The sequence below is a fragment of the Sturnus vulgaris genome, chromosome 3 (assembly GCF_052056855.1).
Source record: "Sturnus vulgaris isolate bStuVul1 chromosome 3, bStuVul1.hap1, whole genome shotgun sequence".
NCBI classification, from domain to species: domain Eukaryota; kingdom Metazoa; phylum Chordata; class Aves; order Passeriformes; family Sturnidae; genus Sturnus; species Sturnus vulgaris.
Window position 1 is genome coordinate 86895165 of NC_142245.1, and position 25463 is coordinate 86920627.

The 25463-nt window shown below is 35.6% G+C and overlaps 1 protein-coding gene across 14 annotated transcripts in view; it reads right to left on the reverse strand.

The window, feature by feature from the left end:
- The window catches only part of ADGRB3 (adhesion G protein-coupled receptor B3), a 440618-nt gene that overhangs the window by 8621 nt on the left and 406534 nt on the right, over positions 1 to 25463 (reverse strand). For 5 of the 14 annotated variants that reach the window (XM_088162222.1, XM_088162223.1, XM_088162218.1 and 2 more), the window contains 7 exons: positions 24128 to 24226; positions 23636 to 23807; positions 16651 to 16746; positions 15316 to 15355; positions 12130 to 12773; positions 11858 to 11971; positions 2450 to 2485 (listed from right to left, as the gene is read on the reverse strand). In XM_088162222.1, the coding sequence (XP_088018348.1) occupies positions 2450 to 2485; positions 11858 to 11971; positions 12130 to 12773; positions 15316 to 15355; positions 16651 to 16746; positions 23636 to 23807; positions 24128 to 24226 (1201 nt within the window). The remainder of the gene's footprint in view (positions 1 to 2449; positions 2486 to 11857; positions 11972 to 12129; positions 12774 to 15315; positions 15356 to 16650; positions 16747 to 23635; positions 23808 to 24127; positions 24227 to 25463) is intronic. The other 9 variants (XM_088162232.1, XM_088162226.1, XM_088162228.1 and 6 more) reach the window with 4 other exon arrangements.

Consider the following 25463-nt stretch of genomic DNA (forward strand, 5'->3'; position numbering starts at 1 on the left):
GCATTTTGGCCATACCACACTATCTCAACACTTTTTTGGCTTTTTTGTTTTGTTTTACCCTAGACAGCCATGCTGTGTGTAAGGATTCAGAAAAGCCCACAGACAATCAGAAGAATCATAAAGCCGGAGGTGAGATGGGGTTAGTCTGCATCAATACTTGTAAAACACAGTAGCAACTGGCACAGTATTTCTGCTGCTCTCAGTTTCTCAGTTCCAGTCACTCCCAGTGGCCCCATCCTTTCCTTTTTACAAAATATATATTTTCCTGCATTTTAATAGTAATACTAAAAATATTAGGCCATGGAACAGCAATATTACAAACAACAAGAAAAAGGTGTAAATAATCAAAAACACAAAGCTGGGAGGAGCAGCTGATACCCCAGAGGGCTGTGCAGCCCTTCAGAAGGACCAGGACAGGTTGGAGAGATGGGCAGAGAACTGTCTGAAACTCAAAAAAGGCAAATGCAGGCAAATTATTCTTTCTCCAGCACCTGGGGAAGAATAATCCTGCTCCAGGACAGGCTGGGGGTGACCTGCTGGAAAGCAGCTCTGCAGAGAAAGACCTGGGGGTCCTGGTGGACAACAAGCTCTCCATGAGCCAGCAGTGTCCTTGTGGCCAAGAAGGCCAATGGTGTCCTGGAGTGAATTGTGAAGAACATTGCCAGCAGGTCCAGGGATGTGATCCTGCCCTCTACCCAGCCCTGGTGAGGCCACACCTGGAGTGCTGTGTCCAGTTCTGGGCTCCTCAGGATGAGACAGACAAGGAGCTCCTGGATCAGGTCCAGGGGAGGGCAGCAAAGATGACTAAGGGATTGGAGCATCTATCTTTTGAGGAAAGATCGAGGGAATTGGGCCAGTTCAGCCTTGAAAACAGACAACTGAGAGTGGACCTTATCACTGTCTATCAGTATTTAAAAGTGGTGTTGATGAGGTTTCCAGGCTCTTCTTGGTAGTGCCAAGCAGCAGGATAAGAGGTAAAGGGCAAAAACTGATGCACAGGAAGTCTACCTGAATAAGAGGGAATATTTCTTTGCAGTGCAGGTGACCTTGCACTGGCACAGACTGCCCAGAGAGGGTGTGGAGTCTTCCTCGCTGGAGCTATTCAAGAGCCATCTGGACATAATCCTGTGCCATGTGCTCTAGGATGACCCTGCTTGAGCAGGGACCACATGACCCACTGTGGTCCCTTCCAAAATGACCCATTCGGTGACTCTGTGAAACCATGTGAGTCAAGAGAAAATATGTAATGGGAATCCTGTTTCTTGAGAGCAGAAATGTGTACTTCATTGTTGGTGTTGGATTATGTTCCTGAGTGACAGGAGGAATGTTTTAGTATCTGTTGCCACAGAGAATGCTCTTATTGTCATATTTCTTCTTTTCAATAACAAATCCAGTAAAGTTTAGAATTCTTTATCACTACAGTTATTAAACTTCCGATTGAATTTAATTTTAGAGTTGCTTACTCATCAAAATTTTATTACTGTTTCATGTTTTTCTTCTTCCTTTCTATGCATTTGTCCTAAAGCATATTTAGGGTAATTGCAAAGAGGGGAATTTTGGTGTTATGGTTGATATGTGCTTATCACAGGCTTTCAAGTTTTAGCCCACGATCTGTAGGTTCCATACAAATATAATTGTTCGCTTCTTTGGAGACAATGAATTATATCAAACTCCTTCTATGCATGAAAAGGCAACCTATGTTATAACCTCAAATTATGAACAGCCCCTTAAAAACTAACTGCTGTATTCCTTCTGGTGGAAATAAGAGAAAAAAACTTCAAACAAATCTGTTAGAGACTTAACCATATTGACTGAGATAGAACAAAATGGTCATTAATGAACACAACTAAACCTTCTCACTCTGCAGGATGTAAGTGAGAAATTATGCATATCCAACTTAAAGAACCTTACATGAACTAAAGTTTTTATATAGCATGTGATCCATAAGCTTTGACAGCTGAAGCACTATATCATTCAAAATTTGACACATTCATAATCACTAGTTGGATGTGAAAGTTGTATTTCAGTAAAGCAGTATTGAAGAAAGAAAAAAGAAATTATTGAAAATCTCTTGAACAAAGCAAACTTCTGCTGTGATTTAGCCTGTCCTATAAAAGTGTCACACTTTTTCAGGAAGTAGATAGCCAGAAAAAAAAAAAGGAAAAAAAAATTCAAAAAAACTAAACCCAGATGAAAATGAAGAGGCAAAGAATTTAAAAACTGAAATCATGATGGTTAATATTGCAATATGACAGTTTGATCTCAGAATATTTTGCAAACAAGTTGCACCAAAGTAGTTTTAATGAATTGTTCATGTTCTGTACAGTACCAATTGAACAACGCAATCGCATCTACTGTGCCAGAAGGCTAAAATCTGCTAAAATGAACACTTCACATTTACTTTTAGGAAAATACTTTTAATATTCAGGAATAATGCAGTAAAACTTACTTCAAAGTCAAGGTCCGAATAACGTGATTTTCTTCTCTATTAAGCAGTAAAAAAAAAGAAAAAAGAGGTTTTATTAACAAGGGGACTATTCAAATCATATTAATGAGTCTAAATAACATTCTTGTTTTCCTATCAGGTATATATTAGGTATTTTGTAAGGAGATAGAGATTTTATCTTGAAATTTAAGATTAATGTGAGACTTTGCACAGTTTATTAGACTAGTATCATCATATTTTCTCTGAAATAAACCAGACTGGATTTCACTGGGATGCACAATGTGCATGTTATTTGCATGCAATCGAACCTGTTGGTGTATAAAATATTTCTATACTTTTTGAGGTATTTGAAAATTATCATCATATTTATACATTTTTACACAGGTGCCTATACATATCTATGATTTAGACTTTTTATAAGTTTACAGAATTTGATTCTTTCCTATATCAGGCTTACATTGGTACAACTCCATTGACTTTCATGGAATAAATGACAGCAAAATCAAGCCGAAGCCATAGCTTCAGCTTGTTTGTTTGCAATGACAATCTGAATGGAGAAAGCAATGACTTTGTTTTAAACTTATGACAAATTGGATTCAAAGCATCTGATATAAAGCAAGAATGATTTACTAGTGAAGTAATCACTTGTATAAAATGCAACAGAATATGATTGCTTAGACATGTTACAAATAATTTAGCACAGAATTTTTAGATTCAAAAAGAAACCAATTATAAAGTCAAATTATATTAAAAAGAAGCAGAAATATTATAAAGAAGGGATAAAAATATCTTTTTTTCTTTTAAAGTTGGAAATTAAATGGCTTGCTATAGATTAAAGAGATGTAGAAAGAAGAAGCTAGGTTGTGAGAGCTGAAAAGAATGCAAAAAACTTGAGAATGAAAAAAAAATACATTCATCTTCAGGAAGGCGGGTTAAAGAAGAAAAAGTACTCCCAAAATAGGCTTGCTGCTGAAGTTTAACCCAAATTTTTATGATCGGATATGATGGCTTTAAGTCATGGTGAAGGAACCTTTTCACACTGCACTCAGTTTCATCAGTGAAGAAGAATCAAAGTCGCTAAGTCAAGAAGAAGAATGTTTCCATTTTTTATTTTATTTGATTTAACAAACCTGCAGGTTTTAGTAAACTGCTTTGTTTTCCTGAAATTGAAAGGAATGATTTTACAAGTCTTCCAGCTGTAAAAAGTGGAATATGTTTGGTTTCTGAGCCCTTGATTATATCACTTTGTGACATGTTGTCTGGTTTTGTAGTAAAATTTTAATGCTCCAATCCACAATAATATAAGGAATATTACTGCAACACTGTCGACACTGATGCCTAAAGGGCTCTGAGGCTCTTAAAAGAACAGTCCAAGTTAAGACAACCAACAAAACAAGCTTTGGAGAAGCTGTCTTTAATCATCAAGGCCTGATTTAAAGAGAAGCTATGCATTTGTGGCGAGGAATGATCTACTTTTAAGGTACAATTATACCACATCCACCACTGAAAAGACTCAGTGGTTACAAAATAAGAAACGTGTACAACAGATAACGTGGTGATGTTTACAGGAGTAACTTTAGAAACGTTTGAAAAAGCTATTTTTAAGTTAGAGTTCACTAATAAACCTGATTCCATTGAATCCTAAGTAAAAATATAGCCAATTTATGAAAAAATGTGCAGTTTGCTAGGTACAGTGATTTGTAAAATTGAAACATTAGTATACTGTTCTAAGTGTGCTTGACTGCAATGAAAATATTCCTGGCATAGCTGGATTATTAGGTTTTGCACCCAGACAAATGGTGAAAATACATATCCGCAAAATGTTCATTGTGCTACTGTCAGAGAGAGGCAAGTATTGCAATTTTGCTGTTAGTTGACACCAGTTATGACCAAACAGGTCATATACCACAGGTTTTTCTCAGTGAGAATTTTTCTAGGACTCAACAAGAACCTATCACGAAAACTTTATTTTAAACTTATATAGTAAGGAACATCTGTTCTGTGCTTGTGCTTCACTTTTTTTTTGTGTGGCTGCATACAATGAAATACAGCACAAGTGCTGCCCAAGCATATTCTCCTAAAACATAAAATCTGTGTAATTGCCACAGGAGCAGCAAAGTTCTGCAAGTTTTGAAAATCAAAGTAGTCTGGTTATGAATGTGATCCTGAACCATGGAAAGTTATTTGCAATATTGTCACTGACTCCACTAGGTACACGATCAGGTCCTCCTGCTGCTACATGATTGTCCTGAAATGACAGCAGTGCTATTTTTTGAGAGAGGGAACATATTCAGAAGCATGTAGTCATTGGAAAACTTACAAGGATGAAGGAGTTCACCTTCAGTCTCAACTGGAAGTTGAATTTTTACTCAATTGTTCTAGTTTCTGCATGATATATAACAACCATGAAAATAATTACATTAATTGAAACTGCATACATTCTTTTCTTCTTATATGAAGTTTGTTATGTCTCTTTTAGCTGAGGAAAATTGAGTTTTCCACACATACCTAAATGATTTCAGAAATCAACCATCTAGCTCATTCTACACATTAAACTGACAAAAGGCAACTGAGTGGAGTAAGGAGGGAGATTTCCTCGTGTCAAAGGAGCTTCTAAACTGGTCATACCGATATGTTTCTTTTCAAAAAGTTCTTGCCTTTATGAACCTGCAAAACCGAGAATTATTTTAGCAACATAAAAATTACACTGGAAGCTGGTGGGCTTTTCCCAAGGGTCATTTGGAGATTCTCTTGAGTATAATGTTAAAAGAATAGAAGTAACAAAAAACTGTAAAGGATATAATCTATGGTTTGTCTCATTTAGTATTTGTATTTGACCAGGTTCTGTTATGATGTTTCAGGAATGATATGGAGAAGGGCAATGACATTTCTACTACAATACTTTCCATAAGTCTTCAGTAGTTTAAGAATATCCTTGAGAGGAGCATATTCTGAAATCTAAAATGTACTGGGGTAGTGAATTCCACAATTTAAGTATGTAAAACATGACAAAGGAAATTATGTTGTTTATCCCTTTGACATTTATTTTGATGCTCTTCTTTTGGATATTATAGGAAATATGAATAATAGTTTCCTCTTCATCCTCATTCATCTATTCTCCAGGCTGAAGAGCCCCAAATGCTGGAGAACTGCAAGGGTAAGTAATAAAGGGACTGTATAAAAAACAGTCAGCAATCAGTCAGCAGCTGGGAGTTAGCTGGTATAATTCTGAAAAAAAAAATGAGGGTTACGGGTCAGCTTCAACCCATGTACAATTACAAATGCTATTAAAAAGAGATCAATTTAAGCAGGCAAGAGTGTGATAGACCTCATTGTCAACCCAGTGACAGTTCTGCATTGCTGCTCTACACTGGAAGATGCCAAATCATGCCTGTAAACTGGGGAAATTTCAGAGGAGAGTAGAAGCAAAAAGTACTTTTAGAAGGAAAGGATAAAAGAGTGATGCAGATCTGTGTAACTTTGGAAGAAGCAAACACAGAAACTTGTACAGAAACCTTAGAAGGATATAAACACTGATAAACAAAATTGGTATGGGGAAAAACCTGGGAAAAACCTGGGAAAAACCAGAACTGGTATTGGGAAAAGTAATTTTATGTAACTATGCAATAATTGCTATGGGAAACAGTGCAAGCCCTTCACTCCATTCTTGAAAGTGAAGTTTGACTATGTTTTAGAGAAATATATTGTAGAAAGTGTTCTGGCATTGATAGAAAAGATGACCTGACAAGAATTTTTTCCATCTCTGATTTCTATGGCTCTTTAATCTTAATTGATAAGACCCATCTTATGTAGAAAAAAACCCCTACCCTTCATGCCAGAGCCAAAATAAAACTCTGTGAAAAGAGATTTATGGTAGTAATTTATTTTAAATCAATTTTACTTTGTGCTAATCATGTATAGCTTCTCTGTGCAATTCCAGAACAACTTTAAACTCTGCTGAGGACAAAAATAGAATTTCGAAGAATAATTTCCATACACCAGCACACACTAATCCGCTGGCACCAGGAAAGGGCTGCTCCTACTAAAAGACTAATAAAATCCCTCTCCATGTCTGTAAAACGAAAAATGCCTGTTTTTCTCCTTATTCTATTCTGCATTACACCACTATCTGATTAATTACATCAGATACTCCTAAAGATATATTGCATTGTGCAAAGCATAATTGAAACCAGAGATAGCATATTATAGTGAGGGCTATAACCATGCTTCCATTAATATCAAGTCTTATTATCAGCAGTTTATAATTCACTCTGAGATGAGATTTGACATACAAGATCTTAGCCTGAGGAGGATTTTTTTCCCAGAACAAAAGTAAAGAAAATTGGTTTTTGGCCCTTAGAGATACAAAGGTGGGATGTGGATAGATGTTTTTCATTTAAAATGCCTTTTGTGTGTTTATTACTGAAAAACACTCAAGTTTTTAATAGAAGATTGTTGGCTAGTAGTACATACCATGACCCAGACATAAAGCAAATTTTCGTGGAAATTTTAAGTCTTTAAAACATGCTAGCAAATTTAGTACACCAACACACAGCACAAACATAACTTCAAAGATCTCACTTTAAAAGTAGTCTGACAAATTCTTGTGGCCTGCTGCTCCCTGTTTTTATAGGACAGCCTGCATATTTTTTTACTCAATCAACTAACACAACTTTGCATTTCTGAATGCTTTGAGGGAAAATGTAGCACTTGTTAAATACACAATGATAATATGAAGTCTGCAATATATGCTGCACTTTGTTAGACTGACTAAAATTTCAATTCTTCACATCTTCAGTTACTACAATGAATTCTGCCTGATTCTACCCCCACTTCTGTAAGATAAGCTGCATCAATTTCTAAAGTCAGAGGACTCTGAGACCTACTCACTCAAGTGAAAGAGAGGGTTGTTATAGGGCTAGACTTGATTTTACTGAGAGTCACAAAATTGGCAAGAGCTGTCTCTACAGCTTATTGAAGAATGAAATGAGGAATGGGGGGGATAGAAATCTGAGATACAGAATGCCTGAAAATAAATGCAATGTGGAAACATGATAAAGAAGAAATTCTTGTGGTGCCTGTCTCTCTTGTTTTGTTCTCTCTTTTTTTCTTTACTTCTCATGTCATAAATCAAAATGAATTCACACCATTTTGCTTTTGTTCTGCCAGATGCTCTGGTACTTTACTGATGATATTGACAATTTTAACTTTGTATTTCTTCTCTCCTTACCTGGTTTGGGGATACTATTATTATTATTATTATTATTATTATTATTATTATTATTATTATTATTATTATATTATTTTAGACCTTGTTCCTTCCTTGCTGTTTTTATCTCATTCTTCCTAATATATTATTTTTTTTCTCCATTTCTGCCCTATTTCGAATCTTTTTTTAAATGTCTTTTTTTCTCCTCTTCACCTATTTTTGCTTTTTCTTGCACTTCACTGTCTTTAACATATCCATTCACTTTCTCAGCTGTAACAGTATTTTCTTCCTTAAGTCTCCTGTCAGTGATTTGGCCAAGGACCTACAGAGCTGACTGTCTCTGAATGTTAAGAGCTGTCATAAACGAAGACAGAGGGATTATTTTGGTACCCAATCAACTGACTACACATAAAGATCTCACAGCAGAATCTGAGACAGAAAAAAGAAGAAGCTATGAGGCTGGAAAGAGAATTACAGTTATTTGCATGACAAATGATTTGTGAAGTCCTTTCCTTCCTGATCATATAAAGCAGATGGCATTTTCCCCCCTTTAATAAATGTGTCTATTGCCTGTCTTTGTATGTTCTTAATTTTATAATTTTTATGGTCTTTGTCTTTTTTTGGCTCTTTTCCATTTCTGCTCACACTACACTAACCATAGCTCACTTCAAAGAACCATTCATTCTTCCACAAAGGTAACAATGCAAGTCTCTTCACAGGTATCTACTTCTTTGTCCATTTATTTTTGCCCAATAAAAGGAGATTAACTATTTATCCTGGAGACATGTTCCTCAGCTTCTTCCTCCACATTATTACCTCCTAACTTTCCTCTGAGAAATGCAGTATGCATTTCTGGGAATGTCTGGGAATGCAGTACTTCACTTCAAAGTAATTTCATTTTAATGAACACAAAACTCGACGCACATTTTCAAAACAAAAACCATTCCAAAAGACTGTATTGAGTATTTTCTTCATTAGAATCAAAACACTTTGAACTGAAGGAGCATACTCCAAGGCACTTTGATGCCAATGTAGCAAAGCCAGTTTTAATCCATGCATATAAGGGATGTTCAGGAGATTAACCAGGTATTTGATTAGTCCCCCTTAGAAACTCCATGATGTGCTAATATGCCTGCCTGTGCCTATAATCACATAAATACTCTTGGGTGCATACCAAATAAAATAAAAATCTTTGATTTGTACATTGCAAATCTGCACATCCTTAAATTTATACTTATCTGGGCAATAATTTTATGTAAATATTATGGCATTCTCAAACTACCTTTTGAAAACTAAAATTCTTCCAGACATAATAAAGTATTTATTGTTCACATCACATTGTTTTCAGAAAAAAAAATAGATCTAAAAGTTTTAGAAGAAAGTTTGTAACACACAGTAGGACTCATCTGACTAAATTTAGAACATCACCATTTTTGATGCCTGTGTTTGAACTACTCATTCTGGCTTCCTCTATGGAATCTGGAAAGAGACACCTGCACTGAGGCATGTCATTTACTTCATCCTGGAGCAGATGTCTAAAAGTGGCCTAAAAATGGCTATTTGTCTCAATTGACTCTATAGGGGAGCCAAATGTGAAGGGCTCTTTTTCCATTTCAGAAGGGGAATGTCTGCATTTAGCTATTTAATGGTAGGGATGGTGACTGACTCCCTTCAGAGTCAGAAGTCAGGATAGAAGTTCTTTTGTGCTGATACAGTAGTTGTGTTCCAACTACAAGCTGATAGGAGGAGGGAGCTTTCTGCTGCTCAGGATCTTCTCCTTTAGAGCTGGTCTGCTGGTCTATGCTGCTCTATCAGGATAAAGGTGGGCAGGGTGATCTTGAATGTTCTGCTGAAAGTTTTGCTGCTCCATAATATCTGACAAAGCCCTGTCTTTTGAAAATCTTCTAAAAAACAAATCCCTTGCCCTCCCATTTTTAATTTGTTTAAAGGAGCCACAAAAGTGAATCCAGCCGGTCAGTTCCAGCCAATATCACTTTGGGCTTTACCTGAACCCTTGCTTCTTAAACACTGCATATGCAAAAACACAATCACGTTCTTTATCGAGCTGGATCTGCTTATCAGGATCTGCTTGAGACTCTGATTTTCTTCCATATACAATTTTCTTTCATGTTCCTATCTTCAATTCAGTGCAGCACATCCTCATCAAGTAATGCTGGGAATCACAAAGGCAGACACAAAAGCCGAAACAGTTTCTTTCATTTCTGACCTGCCCTAATATCTGTGGTTTTTCCCTACTACATAGGATTATGCTGGGTTTGATGAGGTTTACAAACAGAACTGGCTTTTCGGACCAAAATACAGCCAGCTAAAGCTAGTATGTTTCCCAAGTTAGAAGAGACTATATATTTACTATCTTATTGTATTTTACTGCACTTTCTACTACATACTTAGTAGTCTCTTCTGAGCATAAAAATGACATACAGAATGGTGACTGAGAATCTGTGTCTACATCCCATCTTAGAGGTAAAGTTAAAATATGATACAAATACAGTTAGAAAAACAACTTTAAAGGAGCGGTACATTATACTGATAGACATTGTCGCGAATTTTACAACTTAACTAAGATCTGTTTGGTTTTTTGTTTTGTTTTGGTTTTTTTGTTGGTTTTTTTTTTTGTTGTTGTTGTTTTTTGTTTTGTTTTTGTTGTTGTTGGGGTTTTTTGGGGTTTTTTTTTTGCATTTTTTTTGTGTTCTAGATGAACCTCATCACCAATGGAGGGAAAGAAAGATGCATCATCAGAAATTAATTTAGACTGGATTGTATCGTGGCATATATGTTCATCTTCTCAAAGAATTATGAATCTTCCTCACATATCCATATGTCTAATATCAAATGGACCGGATTTAAGCCTCTATATCTGACAAAAATTATCTGAAAGACGGTATTGTAGATAGGCGGGAGAGGATACTGCTGGAAGGTGACCTTAGCTATTCTCCTTCTGGGGTTGCATTAAATTTGAGAACTCCTCTGCATCACCTAAGATCTATTAGCTAATATATCTGAACTCTGAGGGCAGTAATTTCTGTAATAAGGCAGATTTGCTTTGAAAGAGCCTGTCTATCTGAGCACTGAAAGGGCAAGCACTTAAACTATCTTTTAGAAATAATTTTGAAAATTTGTTCAAGATTATAAATATTCACTTTAACAACAACCAAAACATGGATAATTTTTGATTCCTTGCAGATCCCCACACTTCATTTTCTGTTAATTTTTAAGTTAAATCAAGTCTTGTAAAAACTTATGGTGGTACACGCACAATATAAACAACACGGAAAATATTTTGTTTTCAAACCTGTGAAGATATCTCCTGAAAACAAATTAAACTCTGATCTTCTGCCCCAATTCTTCATAAAACTTCATCTACATAAAACTCAACTCCATTTAAAAAGAAATATCTGTAAGTATCCACCATTTATGAACTATCAGCTTCAGTTGCATCTAAAAATTGAAAAATCAGGCCAAGTCTCTGTTTCCCCACACGGACGGGTCCAAACATTGTAGAGTCATAGCTAACGGCTTCAAGTCTGCATATACATTAGACTTTTTTTCCATGTGTAACTTCTTTCAGTGAATGAGTGAGTACCACGATTTTCTCATTTGTCTTTCTCTGTCCCACAAAATGTCATGTTTCACATTTGACATGCTGGTGAGATGTATTCCCAGTTCTTAAGGAGATCCAAGTATGAAAGTAACTCCAGCTCACTCCTGGCTTTCATAGGTAAAAGCTAAATAATAATGGCAGTGTTTGATGCTTAGGTCTTAAGAATTTATTTCAATAGTTTTCACTTTGAAAACGCCAAAATCCCACAGACAGATTGTAGTAATAACTGAAAGCCTTTTAAAGGCTTTTCAGTTCACTTTGCAATCTGGCTGAAATCTGTGATACTCCACACGAAGCCCACCTGTACCTATTGCACACATCAGTTGTACCAATGCCTGCATGCACATGCAAACAAAACTAAATCAATAAACAGTGAACTGTTGGATGGAAGAATCCAAGATTTACACCAATGAGAGCAGAAGCAGACCTATCATATCGGAGACAGATATGATTGTCAGCAATAAAATGGCAAATATTTTCAACTGCATGTGCTTGCAGGTAGGGCCAATGATTAGCACTTCTATCTTGCAGGAATAGCTTTTCTTCTCATAGCAACACAGAATTTTCCAGGGGACTTTACCTGGTAGGTCACGAAATCCTCGGCAGTCGTGTGGAATGTTAAATCTCCAGAACTATATTGTTTCATACAGATTGGCTCTGAAACTTTAGTCTTGTTTTCTAGGTATAAACACTTCTGATAATAAGAGAAATATGAACAGCAGTGTATGATCCCAAACAATAATTCATACTGAATTAAAACATTAGTTTCACCCCTTAGACACAAGACACAATTTATTGTCTTACCATAAAATTAGAACAACAGAGCATGCAATTTGTTTATGCACCACTGACCTCTAAAGAGCTCAATGATATTGTAGATCCAGTTTCACTTCTTGATAATCCTGCATTGTCATCCAGCTCTGAGGCAATGAAATTCTTCACTGCTGTGCGGGGCTCAAACGGCAAGCTCTGCATATGTTCTTGGGTGGGAAGATGCTGGTCTAAATTGATATTAAACTGGTCCATTACAGAGGGATTCATATTGAACTCGGGATTAACTTTGTAGTGCAACAGCCTTTCATGAGGCAAGGTATCCATGCCTATATTCATTTTGCTTTCATCCTTCAGTGATGGCTGGGTATTTACGGAGCCCCGGGGCATGACTATGTAGTCGCTTTCTATCATCCGTTCTTGAGGATGGACTATGTCCATGTCTGCACCTCTCAAATTATCGTCAGTGCACAGATACACGGTCCTCCGCAGCTCACTGTTGTCCTTTTTCAAGCACTGATTGGCCAGTTCACTCATACTCATAGGCATGTGGAGACCTGTTGGTTGCTGGATGATGACTTTGGAGATGATGTTTCCAGGCAAGGTTGAATAGCTCATTCCTTCAGGGTTTGGTCCCTTTTCCTCCTCTTCATCATTTAGTGAAATTCTAGAAAGTGTTCCTGTTATAGTGGCTGCTCTGCAAGGTCCAATGTCTTTATGCAGAACTGTGGGTCAGAGGACAGGATTCTTACAGCATGAAACCATATCAACCTAACACTGCTTTTTCTTGTGGATTTATCTAGCAGTGCTTCCTTTACCAGTGCATCTTCTAAAATATTTTCTTTCCGCTTATTAACCTTCATTTTATAAATATTGTTTTTGGAGCAGCTTTTCTGTGGTTTTGGGTTTTTTGTTCTCTTAATCTACTGTGTATAACTGACACTGATCTCTGACTAGCTTCAGTTATTTATATGAATTAAAAACACTTCATTTATTTCTATTGATTTACATATATTTTAGGTGACTTACAGCTTAACCACAAGCCTGCCATGTGGAACTCATTAAGGGTTTTCCAAAAAAATACACTATGACATCTATACTGCTGTTATTAACTCCACATAACCTCCTGGAAAATGTCAAACAGATTGTAAGGCAGAATCATTTTGTCAATTCATTGTAATGACCTACTATAAGATTATAACTATGAGCATGTGTTCCTAAACTCCTAAATATTCCTTTTCACCAACTTTTAAAAACTCTTCTCTGTTAAATTATGTTTTAAAATAGTAGTGACAAAGGAATTACCACATTGGGAAGAAATTCAATTGGTATCAGAAATAATATTTTACTGCATCTGGAAAGATTATAAAGAATATAAACATGTTTTATAACACAGTCATAATCCACTTTTTTCCTCAGCCTAGACCTTCCTGGTGAAACCTGTAGCAACATTCAGCAATTTTTGTTAGGCTGAGGTTTACATGTAAAAGTTACTTATCCTGTCATAAATTCAAAATTTCCAGAAGCATTGAAGAATGGCTTCCAAAGCAAAGCATCTATTCAATCACAATTATTCATCTTAAAAATAAAAAAAAGAGCAAGTCTATAATCCAACATCTGTAATGAAATAAAAAGGGTAGAAAGAAAAAAATTAAAGTGACCAATTACTAGGCTTATTCCAACTGGCTGTAGGGATTTTCTGGTCCTGGTTGAAAATATTTTAATTCACACCAGAGCTATTTTTTACAACAAAACCCAGCTCATGGGCTGAGACAGAAAGACAACTTGAAGTATCTAGGTATTACATTTGCATCTCTTCTGGTTGCCCAAGGGCTCTGATGACCCAGATCCCCAGTACTCGCCTGTCAGTTCACTGCCTTTTTCCATAGCAAGCAGCTCATAAGATATCTGACTCTGTTTCCTCACACTAAAATAAATCTCTTTTTTTTCCATTATGAAAAGAATAATTTGCTTCTAAACAACTATGTACAAATACCTGAATTCAGTGGCTGCTTCACTGTTTCCAGTGACACTTGTTCAGACATTTCAAACAGTGACCTATCCTTAAATTTTTCATTATCAGAAAGAGAGTTCAAATGCTTATCTAGTGAAGCCTGTTCATAAATGCATTCAGAGTCAATCTCTTTTAGGACACCTCTGACAAGGCCCTCTGTACTGCAGAGCTATGTTATCACAGGTAAGAAATGGGAACTACATGGATCAGTGCTCGATTCTTGTCTGCATTGCATGGTGACACACAGGCATTTGTGCTACAATGCACTATCCTGATTCCTCCAAAATACATGTGCATATTAAAACTGATCTGTAGGGAAGAACTATGTCTACATAGCAAGAAATTCAATTGGCAGTTTGTTAAAGGTGGGTGACTGGAAACTCAAACTTCACCTTAATGAGATCAGCTTTCTTGGCTCCACATACAGCCAGTGAAGAGAGTGTCCTTCAGGTGGGTGATGCAGAACAGCTAAATCAGGCTTCTGCTCTGACTCACTCTGTGGAGAAGACACACTCTCTCTTTCTCTTTCCCTTTGTTGAAAACTGAGGGTTTAGGCAAGACTGTTTGCCTAGGAAAAACTGTCCTTTGGAAATATCTCCTAGATTTAAAAAATTATGTAGAGTTTAAATATTAATTTATTTTACACTGCACTATTTAAACAAGGTTGGCAAATAAAAAGCTCGAAATGTGTTGTCTTTAATATATGGAAACAAACACAGAAAACTGATTAAAGATCCTACTACTGAAATACCTTAAAAAACCCTGTAACTTTTCTCATTAAAGTTGAATAAAACTTAATTTCCTTAAACTATTGTTGATTTCACTTAGAGTCCTAAAAAACATACCCTCTTTAAAATGAATGCAAATAGATGCATCCTTCATATACACAGCTGTCAAGACACACACTTTTTTTTATTTTCTCGTTAAAGTAAAATGATGTTTTCACTTTTGCTTGTATACTGGGAAAGGAAGGCTTAATGTGTTAAGAAATATCTTTGCACAACTATTTGTTTTCTAATAGGCAGTCACACCTTTGACTACTTTCCAAATGCTGAATTCTAGTTAATGGCCTTAGTAACAAAATTCAATAAATGTATTCATACAGTGACATAATTTTGTCATATTTTCATTCATTTAAATTAATAAGTATTTCCTATTAACAGCTAAACCCCAACATTTTTCTGGCTTTCATTTCACAAGGAACTCGTACCAGACTACTTTTTGTTGGCTAAATACTCTCTTAATGCTCTTACCTGACCGACAAGCAATGTCCACATCCTTCTCAAAATCAGTCTGTAACAAGAAATAGTGAAACAGAACAACCATTATTAACTCAACAACAAGCCACAATTCCTTTTTGCCAACTAGTGCTTCCAAAATGCCCTAACTTACAGGGTCATAGTCTCTTAAAAGTGGTTTCTTGTTGCTGAGAAAGTGAAGTGTATTGTTTTACAACTTCAGAACTTTACAAAGTTTCCTAAGTATAACTGGGTGGTTTTCAAAGTATGCTGCCTGATCAGAAAAAATAAAATAAAATAGGTGGAAGTAGAGTATGTAATTTTAATAAAGTGATGGAGTGTGTTGCGTCAACAGTGTATAGGTTTTAATGTGCATGGAAGAATAACTTCTACATCTCATCAAAGGATCTTCTTTAAGGAAGCTTTTCATAATAATGATATGAAAAGAAGTTTGAAAAACAACCTGTAATACAAATTACTGTGAATAAGTGTAATTCAAATAGTCCATCCTGTTTGAAACTTCATTAATTTGTTGTAAAGCGCTTATTTGTTATGAAACATTCTGTAATTTCTTACTACTAATGTGGTCATATAAAATTTTTGCCTTCCCTGAAAACAATTATTATTTATTTCATTGTGCAAAAATTAATTGTAAGATCTAAGAAAGAATTTTAACAATTGGAAATAGTTAACCTTCCTAGTTAAACAAAGCTATTTATTCTGTTAGAGAATTTATTATTTTTTTTTTTATTTTCACAAGAAGTTTCTTCCATGCTAAATGTTCGGTAAAACTGATGTCTTTCTTGCTTGTGAAGTCCAAACACTAAATTCTTTTTTTGAGTCATCATTTTGAAGGGCTTGCTGTACCTTGGATTTTTTGCTAAGCCTTGCATGTCGTTAGGGCTGGATTCTGACCCCATTGTAGTCAATGACAAACTCTTGTTCAAAGTGAAGAGACCAATATATTGTCTTAATATATTACCTAATAATATTAGCACAATTCATTATCTCTTAATTTAACACACTAAATAGATTCCCCCTGTAAAATGTCTAGCACTTTACACCAACACTAAAAAAAGTCACAACATATTATTAAATTATTTTTTATTCTCTTATATAAAATTATTTTGTTCTAAAGAACACTGGTGGAAGATATTAATTCACTGTGCTCCACTAAATAATCACATCAATAACTTAAAACTAGCTAAGATATTTAAACAAGCAGATGATAACCTAAACAGTCTTTGCTTAGGTGTTAGTATTTCAGCTATGCAAACTTGTCACATGCAATACAGTAAGTTTTTCTTAGGAATACTAAATTCATAGTCAAAGAAGAAAATAAAAGCTAACCATGATTTGAGCATGTCCATTAGGAAAAGAACTTGAAGAATCTGCATTGATTGGATCCTGGCAATTTCTTAGCCGACATCTGAAAGCATCTTGAACCTGTAAAAAAAATCTTATACTGATTCTTGTGTAACATAATAGATTCCTATTAGAGATTAAATTAAATCATATGGAACACAGTGCATGACTTTTCTTTAGACCACTTCATAAATCAGAGGCAATAAACATATTATGCCTATTTCTCTCATTTCATACATTTGTTATAGTTTGTGGCTGCAATAAATTTGTCAGTCTATCATATCGAGACCACAGAATTAGTTTCATGTGTGGCCAGAATTAGCTACTAGACAGTGATTATATGGTATTTAAGCCAAATCTGTTTTGGTGATAGCATTTGGCTTTGTCTTATTCACTTTGGTAAAAGTCAGATAAAAAGATTAGTGATATACTGCTAACCATTGCAAGATAAGTGTATCTTCTTCTTGATAAATGTAAGATTCTTGAAAGACAGTTCTTTACAGTTATAGTAATCAGACAGTTATTGAAATCAGTTCTTAACAATTACTGTAATTTCCCAAACTTTAAGCAATAAGTCTATTTGAAAGATATACTGATTCTAATAATAATTTTTAACTCCACATACAGGAAATCTAATGCATCTCTTCTAGGAGTAAAACTCTTCAGATGAGAGAAATATCTTCAGTGTGAGCACATGAGGAAAAGTGGACTTTTCGCACATAGACAGATATATTGAAAGTACAAAAGGAAGTTATCAGAAATTACTGCTTATTAATATGATTCATAAAGTAAATTTGAAGAATTCTCCCTATAACATAGTATAATTGAATAATATTTTTTATAGGAAATGCTATTTTTACTTTCATTTTGGACAGAGTGCATGTTTAAAGAAATAATATTATTCAGCACTTCTGATAGAAATGTGCTTCAACAGAGGAGCACATTGAAAAGGAAAAGGCAGTTTCTGTTTGCTGACAGCAGAATGCAAACATATTTTACTGCTTTCTCTCAACAATAAGGATGTCAAAGCAACTTTTAGAATAAAATGTTTTACAATGTGAATTTTAGTGCCAGAAATGCAAGTGTCTATATTAAATACATAATAATATTCCTGATTGCAAGATGTGACATGGAAAACAGGAACTTGGTTGGGTGATACAGTTTCTTGTTCGAATATAAAAGTATTATGAATGAAATGCCTATAAAAAACTACATTCCATTTATTATCTGTAAAAATTACTTGATGTCTGATTCAGAATAATTAAAAGGGAGAAAATTGCCTTCTACTCATGGACATTTTATGAACAGCAGAAGAGGATAATTCATCAATTGTTGCTGATGGGAAGCTATCCCCTTTAAGTGTATAGAAGCTATCACAAAAGTAAAAATGAAATTTAAAAATATTCTAATTAGAAAGCATGTTTTTAAAGGGCTCAATCCTTAAATGAATAGGAGTGCTCTGCAGTCTTGCTAAGTGACTGTTGAAGGTGGAGGGAGCCAAAAATAGGACAGAAAGAAGAATGAAGCAAGGTGGGAAGGTTTGGATTGATTTCAAAACACCAAGACTTACCACATGTTGTAATTTAAAGTGTGCTGTATTGAAACTCAGATTCTGATTTTAGGTCACTACACTTGCTTTGGTTTTCCATGTGTTTGATGTTAATTTAATTTGGCATCTCCCAGTTGCTGCAAATTTAATCCAAGTCTTCTCTCACTTTATCAATGCTGAAGTTAGGTCACACTTCAGAGTTTTATACTCTTGGATAAGCACTGGCACAGTGATTTGACAAAAAATATAATAAAAAATGCCTCCTTCAAAGTATCCCCAGCTGTGCTCAATCTCATCTCAAGGCATATGATGCTTGACTCCAAAGCACTGTTAGTTCAGAACACAGTGTTTATCTTACTGCACTCTGTGCAGTGGCCTCCTAATTTTTGAGACTCTGTGTTCATGGAGGTTGCCCAGTTCTAATAGCTCCAGAAGATCTCAAGAATCTCATGCTATACTTTCAGCCCCTTCTACATTAAAGCAGTGAATCTTGATTTTAGGATCCTCTTAAATGTGCATGTTTCTTACAACGCTTCTGAAGTGCAAGCAGCATATGATCTGAACATGTTAACAGAATGTCAAACGTAGCATTATCCGTGATAATGACATATGTTGTAATTTCTAGATGTCCTCACCCAAGTGATAATCAAAATGGTTGAACTTTCTAAATACCAGTTTACTCTTCTAAACTGCTTGTTCAAAATTGTTGTTTGAGTACGTAAAGAGTGTGCTGTCTTTACAGTTTTCTTTGAAACATAATCTTGTTTTCCCCCATTCCTTTTAACATCAAGTTACAAGATTTTCTTAGAGCCAGGCATAGAAGGAGAGACAGATGTGATGAACGTGCAGATACCAGGGAAGTAGTTTCCTTAGCAACAGTAACCAGCTCCAAGCTTTTATAACTTACCCTTACCCTACTCATGTACTTTTATTTTTCTCCTGCAATTCTGAAATGTGGGCTCTAGATGCCAACGATGAATTTAATCCAAATGCTCTCTACTCCACAGAGCACAGCTAAAGAAAAAATTTCATATGGGTCCCTCCCATCATCAGCATTAACATAAGTTACTAAGTGTGATTCAAATCGGCTTTAAAGCATCTTGTGTTCAAGCAGATCAGGCAAACTGTTTTGCTGAGATAGATAACCTTCAACACTGACCCCTTGTATCATTCTGTGACACATTTATCACCATCTTCCAATCCCAATTAGGGGTTTAAAGAGCAAGGCGAGGAAAAAAAATAGCTACTCTAGGCTCTTTGGGCTAGGAAGACAAAAAAAAAGCAATAATATCTAATTACCTTGCAGTTTTCTTCCAAAATTTCCAAATAGTCTATGAAAGGTCTTATGCTTAAAAAGTATCACATTCATTTTAGAGGTTAGGAAATAGAAGTATAGAAAGATTGAATGTCTTTCCAAAAGACACTGAATTGATAGTGGACAAAAATAGATGACACATCACTTAGTTCTCTTCCAGTTGTACATCTTAGTTGGTGAAAATCCCTGGCTTCCTAATGCAGCCCCTATCACAAAAGGTCTTCAATACAGTGTGTTAGAGAAAGTAACAAATATTTCCATCATTTATGCTTCTATCAATACAACTAAGAGAAAAAAAAGGGCTTTTATATACAATTGTAGAAGTCTGTCTCTTTTTGTGATGTAATAACAATAAAGGCATAGTAAAGCAGGGCTGTCCTCTTTGTTTGAATTTTATGGAGATGTATTCCTCCCCAGATTTCTTTTCCCTGACAGTCAGAATTATTGTTTTGCCTGTGCTGGCATGCCATAAATATTAGATCAATCTTATAGGCTATAACTGAGATAGCTTTCTAGCCGTCATCAAGAGTGACAAATATGCTGGCAGGATTTCCTTGACAGGCACTGGCAGAGCAAAATGCTTTTGCAGACAACCAAAAGTACCAGACTATTCTTTCAGCTGGGAGGCACCATGTGCAGTGCACAATGGCACTGCCCATTCTGCAGGATGGCCACTCTCTTGGCCTGTACTCACCTGAGGGTCTCTGGGGTTGGAAAGCCAGACTCCGGAGACAGACTGAAACAAAACTTACTGGACTTACATCTCTTTCTGTGTAGTACACAACTATGACTATGCAAACTGAACCAAATAATTGCAGACTGTACATATTTTCGAAATTGAAATTGATTCAAGTGCATCAACTTTTACTTCTTTGTGCTTCTTCAAGAAATTTCTATGAATTATCTTTTCCCATATGAAAAATATTGCCTTAATTAATTCCTGAAGTGTTTTGAGCAGCTTGCAATTTAGAACTGGAGGACTAAAGAAAATTAAATGTGTTCTCTCAGAGTTCAATTAGCAATATACCTAGGCTTCTTTGTCTTCCACCAAAACCACTATCATCATTTTGGCTGTAGATAATTTACTGATTAGTGAATAAGTTGTCTCTGTACATTTACTTCTGCCTAAGTTGTCATGGCTGAAGAAGAAACATCTCCCCCATTTTGATAAGACAGAACCTTAACTAACATTGGTGGTTTTTGGGCCTCACTGGGAAGCATTCTCATGAGGAAATTTTTAAAAAATACCATGTAAATAGATTGTTTAGCTGCTTTATAAAATGCCTTTCTTCTAGAATTTCCGCTTTAGAGCTGTGATGTGTAACTGCTAAAACTGACTTGCTGGAGCAGCTTCTGTTAGTTGTTAAACAGAGTTATGATTCTTTGCAGTTAGATTGTCTGTCTATCTATCTATCTATCTATCTATCTATCTATCTATCTATCTATCTATCTCTAAATACATCTATATATCTGTGTTTTGCTAAACAAGCAGCGAACAAAATAAACCATAACTAGCTAACTAGCTGATTTCTTACACATTAACCTAAAGAAAAGATTCCTGTATAAACATATTTATAATCCAGTATTTTTGCATATTGCCTACATTAGAAACAGTGAGCTAAAAGTGGTTCCAGTCAAGATATCCTACGAATTTGAAAATTGAGTTCACATATAGAAAAGACAAATTCCACCTTAATCACCACAGTCCTACCTGTGAGTATGGTCAGACAAGAATGTTTCTATGAAATTTTCAGCATTATTGCAACATTTCCTGAGAATGGAGCATTTGCAGAAAAGAGTTGCCATTATCTGTCTTTAATTTAAGGTTTAGGGCATTGTTGGAAGATGTCTTTTGATTTTCATCTTACATCAACAGTCAAAATATATCTTTTTCCAAATCAGCTTCTGCATTACTGCACGGTGCAAACTTAACTGCTGTTTTATTATTTTTTTAGATTTTATTTTATCCTGTGCTATGCTAAGTTGTATTAAGAATTTCTCATAGATTTTGGTCTTTTTTTGAGAAAATCAATGACTGATAACCAGGTATATGTTTTAGCCCTCTTGGGATCCTTAAAAAAGACACAGGAAGACGGAAGTAGGACAAAAGGAAATGGAATTAGAACATGAGGAAATGAAATGAATAGGGGAATTCAGATTGAACATTAGAAAAAGGTTCTTTGCCCTGAGGCTGGTTGGTAACTGGAACACACTTGGCTCCAAGCCAAGGTCAGAGTTCGAGGAGTGTCTGGACAATTCATAGTTATATGGTTTAGTTTTAGGTAGTTTTGTGAGGAGCAGGGAGTTGGAATCAATGTTCCTTATGGGTTTCTTCCTACTGACAATATTCTATGACTCTGTGAAAGATAATGTTCATAGTGATTTAGTTTTCAATGTTTCACGTGCAACCTCAAGCAAAAGGTATATATTTTAATATTAAAATGATTCCCTAGGACAGTAAGTGGGAGGTAGTATGCCCTTTCTAGGTTAATTAATAAATCCCAATGGATACAAAAATTTCACAGTATGAAACCACTGTTCTTTCTACTGAAAATAGGTGCAGTGTCTTACCATTAGACTATACGAATACAGGAAATTATTGCTTTCAGATTTACAGATGAGACTACCCTCTTTCCCAGATGTAAATCATATTGGGAAAGAAATTGCTTAAGAAAATAAGGGGATTACAAGACAGTTCTACATAAAATAGATTTTTCTAGAGTATTATCTCTTATTCTGCACATATTCTTACCCCGAACAAAAGGAAAAGTCAAAGGAAGAAAAAAAAACCTATTAAATGAGGTAAACTCCCTCCAATATGAGAGCTGATAAACCAAGAAATGCAAAAGTTCATCACCCCAACAGTGTGATTAAAGTGAGAAGCAATCAGCACAATGTAAGGTGCTAATTTCGGCAAGATACTGATTTTTTCTTTAAAAATTAAAAACTTCATTATTTGATAAGATAATCACATATGCATACTGTGAAGGATAGTGATATAAATCTCATGCAAAGTGGTACAATGCTGAAAGAATTGAATAAATTAGTCACTCATAATTATTTTTCAATATATTGAATTTCAGTGTTTAAAGGGCGTCATGGTGAAAAGGGAAACCCCTGTGTGAGATTCCTCACTCAGCATTGACAATAAAGCTTTTTCTGAAACATCTTCCTATTTTTGGGGGTTTTTTTGAGTCCTGAGGTTTTCAAATATCTCTTGCTCATCCCAGAGAAATATGCTGGATATTATAATCTGGTTTACTGGTTTGGTAAATATCCTGAAGTTGATAAATGACTAGCACACAGGTATGCCCATGGACCAGGAACTACTCTCCAGTCCAGCACCAGCTCCTAATTTTTGATGGAGAGCCCCATTACCCCAGATATGCCCACAAAGCTTTACGCTACTGCTCTCAAACTCATCTCAACAGAATGTAGGGTTAGTTAGCAGGTTAGGCAGGTTAGAGAAGCTGCCACCAGAGCCAGATTAAAGAGCATTTGTGTAGCAGCTTTGCCATCAGATTTCAGTGGTGATGAATCCTGTGGCAGGTGGCACTGAGCTGTGAAGGGCATCAAGGGTCTGCTAGTCCTCGCTGTTCTCACAGCACTCATCTGTCTTCATCCTCACTGTCCCCATAACTTTAGCATGTACCTGAGTTCGGAGATCTGAAATGGTAGCTCTTCACCAACACGTCATCTCCTTGTGTCCTCTTTCAGGGACAGTATAAGATGAAAAAGTGTTGAATTTGAATCTGTTTTAGAGTGTTTAAAAATCTATAGCTTTTGACCTTCAGAAGGGCATTCATGTTCACCTCTTCCTACACTCCTTCCTTAGAAATCAACTGCACTTGGGATTGATTAAAAGACACCTTGAATTAAGTTGGTTAAGTTTTATACTGATATTTTGCACTTGGAATTAATCAATACTCCCCCTCTTTCACTTTTTCTCTTTTCATCTTTCACTTGTTCATACACATCTCACCATAAATGATTTTTGTCTTTCCATGAAATATATTTGTGCAGAGGAAGCTGTATATAACATTAAAGAGCAGTTGAGAGATTAACAGGAGCACAGCCCCTTGGAAAACTGGGAAGCCATTCCTCACCTCCCTTCGGAGAATACAATGGACCATGACAATAACAAAGCCTTGCAATGAATCAAATACTGCAAAAAGTATCTGAAATAATATAGATCTTTTGTCTGTCATGGCCAGAACTGCAGACATCCAAGTCAGTGCTAGAAGTGGCAACACCACACAGGAGCTCCAAAGGGATGCCCTATTGAAAAAAAGAGAAAAGCAGTATTGTAATATTGAAAAAAAAATATTAAAAGCTCACTATTAAAATAAAGCATATTTAAAGATGTCACTTTATCAATTTAACTTGAAAATCATAGACAAGAATATAACAGTTGTACTTTATGTTCTAAAGAATATCCTGTATTCAGTTAATAAACACATTTGCAATTTTTAAAAAAGTATTTAAATGTGCTTAGCACTTTATACAGTGTTAGCAAACACAGTTGTCATCATCAAGCTATTGTCTCACATGCACTGTATAAGATTTGTAACAAGAAGATGTAAATGATCAGGACTAACATGGCATTACTGGCGGTGGTGGCTGACAAAGCTGTTGTTGAAACTACTCCACACTTGGCACATTTGAGCGTCAAACCGCTATGAGGCTCACTCATCTGACTGCAAACAAACAGAACACCCACAAAAAGAACAAAATATTGAATTGTCACCAAAAAACGTTGCTACTGAAATTTAGCTTTTAAATATGACGTCATGCAGAAAAATTAAGTAGACTTATTCAAAATGACTGCTCTATATTGTTGCAAAACTGTATTTTTTACTTTACATTATTGTTAGCTTTACATGTTAATGCTATGGGGCTTAATTTCATGCAAACTCTATTTCTTCCATTTAACCTAAAGAAGGCCCCAAACGTGATCAAAAACTGCTCGGTACACTGAAGTAAACATAAGCACGTGCTAGGGTAGACACACAAAGTGAAATCCCTCTATTCAGACCCGATGAGCCACTGCTGCATCCAAACGTGCTAGAGAAAGAGCACAGGCCACTTAAAAGAGGTGTGAAGTATGGAGCATTACAGAGCATTAATAGGGAATGAAACCTGCAAAATTGACTCACACATCAAATCAGTATGTGCATACTGTATAGTCAGAATTGTACTAGTGACCACACGGCCCACTAATATCTAGAATAGTTTTATTCATGTCATATAAAGGTCTGAATACAGGGCTTGAAACGTATGGAATCAGATGAAATAAATATCAGTTGGTACTAAAAAAGGGTGACCTGTTTTGCCTTTTAATAAAACACAGTACACAAGCATTAAGCTCAAAGCATTTTATATAGACAATTAATTGTACCTCTGCACCTGTCAGAAGAAAGACAAAACCTGGAATTTAAGTTTTCCATACAGCATGCATTCAGCCTCTCAAATCAACTAAATCAATATTTTTTCCTATTCCTTCTCGTTCTGCTATCAGAACTGGGAGTAATTACAGCTGAATAAGGTGTGATATAGCTGACAGGAAGGATGTTTTACCTCTTCCAGCTGGAAAGCAGTCAACATGGTGAAGATTAAGTAACATTTTGGGATTTTTCCCAGTTATTTCAACCAACTGAACTCTTTGCTATTGCCAAACCCAGCACTTACAAGAATTTTAACACAGTGTCCAAAACAACAACGAACTCCAGTGTTTTTCACTTTGATAAACCAAATGATTTTCCACTAAAAAGTGCAAAATATATTTCTCATAAAAAGGCAGTTTCTTCTGTAAGAAAAAAGTGAGAACTGAGATCTTTTATAAGATGATTTTGGGGTGGGAAAATAACTCAGTGAATCCACATCAGTTAGCACCAATTAAAAATATAGATTAAAGAATGAATTAGAAAAATGCCT